Consider the following 3,770-nt stretch of genomic DNA (forward strand, 5'->3'; position numbering starts at 1 on the left):
TGCTTGGATGGATGGATGGATGGGTGGATACTCTATTAGTTTAAAATCCTTTGCAGGCCTCACGCTTAACCAGTGGTATAAGGAAGTTACGATGGGCCCTGGTGCCCACTATCGTGCATGTATTGTCTTGACACAAACAGAGACTTGACATTGGACAACATCAACATACATACTACCCAGCAATCATCATTGCATATCTGACAATTTTATAGCTCATTTAAAAAATAAAACTTTGTTTTAGATAGCTACTGACTGAAAAAGAAAACCATAATGCAGATGGGTTTCCATTTTTAAGGACATATATAGCAAATGGCACCATTTTTAAATTAATAATATTCTTTTTTATATGAATCTGAATCACTTGCAAGGGCCTGCTCACTTTACAGGCCCCTTCACCTCAGGGGCCCCATTGCAATCGCACTGCCTGCACTGTCTATATTTACACCCCTGTGCTTTACAATATAATGTGATATAACCTTATTACTAAAATACTGACGTGACATTTTCTTGTCAAAGTAAAACAAATAAAATGCAAGAGTAGACACTCTTTATTTTGATAATATTTTACAGCTCTACTGCACATTCATCTGATCACAGGAGTGACATGGGATCCATATTAACAATTAGTAGAAAAAATACACAAGCAATCATCAAACAAGACATTTTAAAGTTGCTTTAGATTTGGCATTGATTGGCATTTGACATTAAAATTGAAAGCACAAACATCACCATCATCTCAAATCATGGACATGCTGTTAGCACTAAAGTGAGAATATAAAACAACACATGGCCAAAAGTAACTGGATTACTGAATCATCGAGTGAAATTTGGTGTTAAACTTGCAGGCACATTCATGCTTCTTTCCACTCAGTTTGAAAGGTAAAACCATCGGAGTGAAACCGAAAGTATATTGCAGTTTCCCTGAATATTTGTGGAGTGATTTATTTCATTTCAGAGGCGTGTTAATCCTTTAAGAATGGAGACTTTGCAAATAATTTCACAATAGCTGACTTAATTCAGAGACAGATTTCCATTTAGTATTTGAGTTGGCCACAGATGCACATTGTGGTTTGAGTCGGAGTTGTTTTGGTGGATTGGAGTGGATTTGTGACTACACTGTGACACACACACACAAAACATACACAAAACACTGACACCAGCGACACCATGAATTAGTAATAAAGGGTTCTTTATTTATGTTTATTATTATTTCATTTCATGTCATAAAGAGTTAATTTCAGTACTAAGAGCACATGGGTGGAGCATGGCTCAGGGGAGGAGGAGCACCATTGCATCATTTATGGTGAAATGAAACTTACAGTACAATACAGTTCCCTTCCTGCATTTGCAAACACAGACAGACAGCACAGCTTCAAGCAGGTGAAGTTCAAATTTGATTATATTATATTCTGATATTGTAGCATAATCATAGCTATGTACTGCATGTAATGAAATTTGCACCTGTTGTTCATAAATCCGGATGTTGCTGTTAATTATGTTTATTTGGTGAATAACTGTAACTATTTTTCAGGCATTTTTATGGACTGTTTTGCAGCAAACAGTTTGCAGTATTACGAGGGTCACACTGGTCACTTTATAATTGTTTTGCCACCAGAAAGTATCTAACCAGCTGTGTTTGTTTTGTAAAATGGCTCATACTATAAGCACTTAGGATAAAAACCAACATTATTATTGATGGTTCTTAGTTTTCAAACCTCTCATCTCTTACAGACATGGCCACTGCCTCCAGTTTGCTGTCTGAAGATCTGTTCCTCTGCTCCATCTGCCTGGATGTTTTCACCGAGCCTGTTTCGATTCCATGCGGACACAACTTCTGTAAGGCCTGTATCACCAGGCACTGGGAGGGCAAAGAGCAGTGTCAGTGCCCACTGTGCAACGAGAAGTTCAACAAAGGCCTCAAACTTTGTGTCAACACCGGATTCAGGGAGGTTGTGGAGAATTTCAAGGAACATCATGCGAAAGCTGCCAATAATTCCCCAGTCAAACCAGGACAGGTGCCATGTGACTGCTGCCATGACAACAAGTCCCAAGCCTCAAAAACCTGTTTGGTGTGCTTGACCTCTTATTGTGAGACACACCTTGAGCCTCACCTGAGAGTCGCAGCCTTGAAGAGACACAAGCTGACAGATCCTGTGCATAACCTGGAGCACCAAATATGCGAGAAACACAACAGGATGTTGGAGCTCTTCTGCAGGACTGACCAGACGTGTGTTTGTGTGCTGTGTACAGAGCATAGCGCTCATGATACCGTCCCTTTGGAGCAAGCGTTTGTAGACAAGAGGGTTCACATGGGGAGGAAAAAGGCAGAATTACAGGTGATAAAGCATAAGAGTGGTAAGAAGGCTCAGAAAACAAAAGTAGCACAGCAGAAGAGAAAAGGCAGAGGTAAAGCGATGGCAAACAGTGGGGTGTCCAAACAAATGCAACCTCCTTCTGTTTGGTGGATTCCAGATCGATTCAACACTAATTGCTGTGTTAATGCAAACAGGGACTTTTCTGAGGGGAGATTCTATGTTGAGGTACAGGCTGAAGGGAGATGGGATTTAGGAGCAGTCAGAAAGCCGATGCATGGGACGAGGACATTCATACCTAACCCCAGCAATGGAAACTGGGTCATAAGGTTGGGACCCAGCTGCAACACTGAAAACATCCTTGTCCACTACTTCTTGATAATGAGACGTGAGAGATTCAGAGTGTTTGTAGACTATGACGAAGGATTGGTGTGCTTCTACGATGCAGATACTGCACTCCCAGCCTTCACTTTTACCCACTGCAAATTCAATGAGATGGTTTACCTATTCTACAGGCCTGCAGAGGATGACAGCTGGGCACAGAGGCTGCAAAAGAGGGTTAGGAGGATGAAAGTATGGTCACAACTTTCAGACAATGCATTTTTCTTTGCCTTTATTGTGATTGCTTTGATTTCCATGTGGCAGATGGTGATGGAGTCTGAATCTGGTAAAATCTGATCATGATATGCCCACTGCCTGGATGTATTGCATACATCTTTACACACAGTTGTGATACTTCCTAGCGATGAAGTTGCATGTTTATTTTTTTAACCGTATTTTACCATATATGTATTTTTGTAATCATACATTTGGCAAAAGCTTTTTAAAATCTTCATAATAAAAACATGTTCTTAAAGTTAAGTTAAATCCAGCATCTTCTTCCTGTCACTTAATCATGTGTAACAAACTGATAAAGGTTCATATACAGTAATGCAGTTATAACTATGACTTTGTATGCTTGTTTTATTTGGTGCTGAATTATCAGTATTTGATATACAAAATTATTTTACATAAAGTTTGCATCTGTTTGAAACAAGATGGCTGAGTCATTTCTTAAACAAATTAACTACTGTAAACATATCAGCATGTTTACTCCACTGTAAGTGTGAATAGAGTGGTATTCATTTATGATCACTATCGTGAAAATGGTGACAGGGGCTTTATTCAAATACACCACTAGAGGGAGCAATTTACTTACCCTTAGTATAAACTTAGGCCCACACTCCCTGTGCAACTAGAGATAAATATATGTCAGTCTAAACAAAGGAAATAGTTTATACGAGCCGCCACATTTGAAGTCTTTGTCAGTTTTTGCTTTTTCTTAGGAGCTGTTGTGTGCATGTCTCAATGCTTGATGAATGGTCTGTCTATATGCCTAATGTATATAGCTTTGTTACAGTAATAAGTGTGGTGGTCTCCTGAGTTTTCATCTGGCGCCATAGCATTTGTGTGTGTGTG

General features: G+C 39.4%; 1 protein-coding gene across 1 annotated transcript; it reads left to right on the forward strand.

Moving 5' to 3' along the window:
* Positions 1 to 1,313: 1,313 nt before the first annotated feature.
* LOC117265712 (zinc-binding protein A33-like) lies at positions 1,314 to 3,345 on the forward strand. The gene is made up of 2 exons (XM_033640355.2): positions 1,314 to 1,380; positions 1,732 to 3,345. Exon 2 carries the CDS (start codon positions 1,734 to 1,736, stop codon positions 2,988 to 2,990), a length of 1,257 nt encoding a protein of 418 aa, XP_033496246.2. The 5' UTR covers positions 1,314 to 1,380; positions 1,732 to 1,733; the 3' UTR covers positions 2,991 to 3,345.
* Positions 3,346 to 3,770: the final 425 nt, after the last annotated feature.

The sequence above is a fragment of the Epinephelus lanceolatus genome, chromosome 10, assembly GCF_041903045.1.
Source record: "Epinephelus lanceolatus isolate andai-2023 chromosome 10, ASM4190304v1, whole genome shotgun sequence".
NCBI lineage: Eukaryota > Metazoa > Chordata > Actinopteri > Perciformes > Serranidae > Epinephelus > Epinephelus lanceolatus.

Bases quoted from the DNA above. Each gene is read 5' to 3' on its own strand.
- LOC117265712 (XM_033640355.2), top strand. From the start codon at position 1,734: ATGGCCACTGCCTCCAGTTTGCTGTCTGAAGATCTGTTCCTCTGCTCC.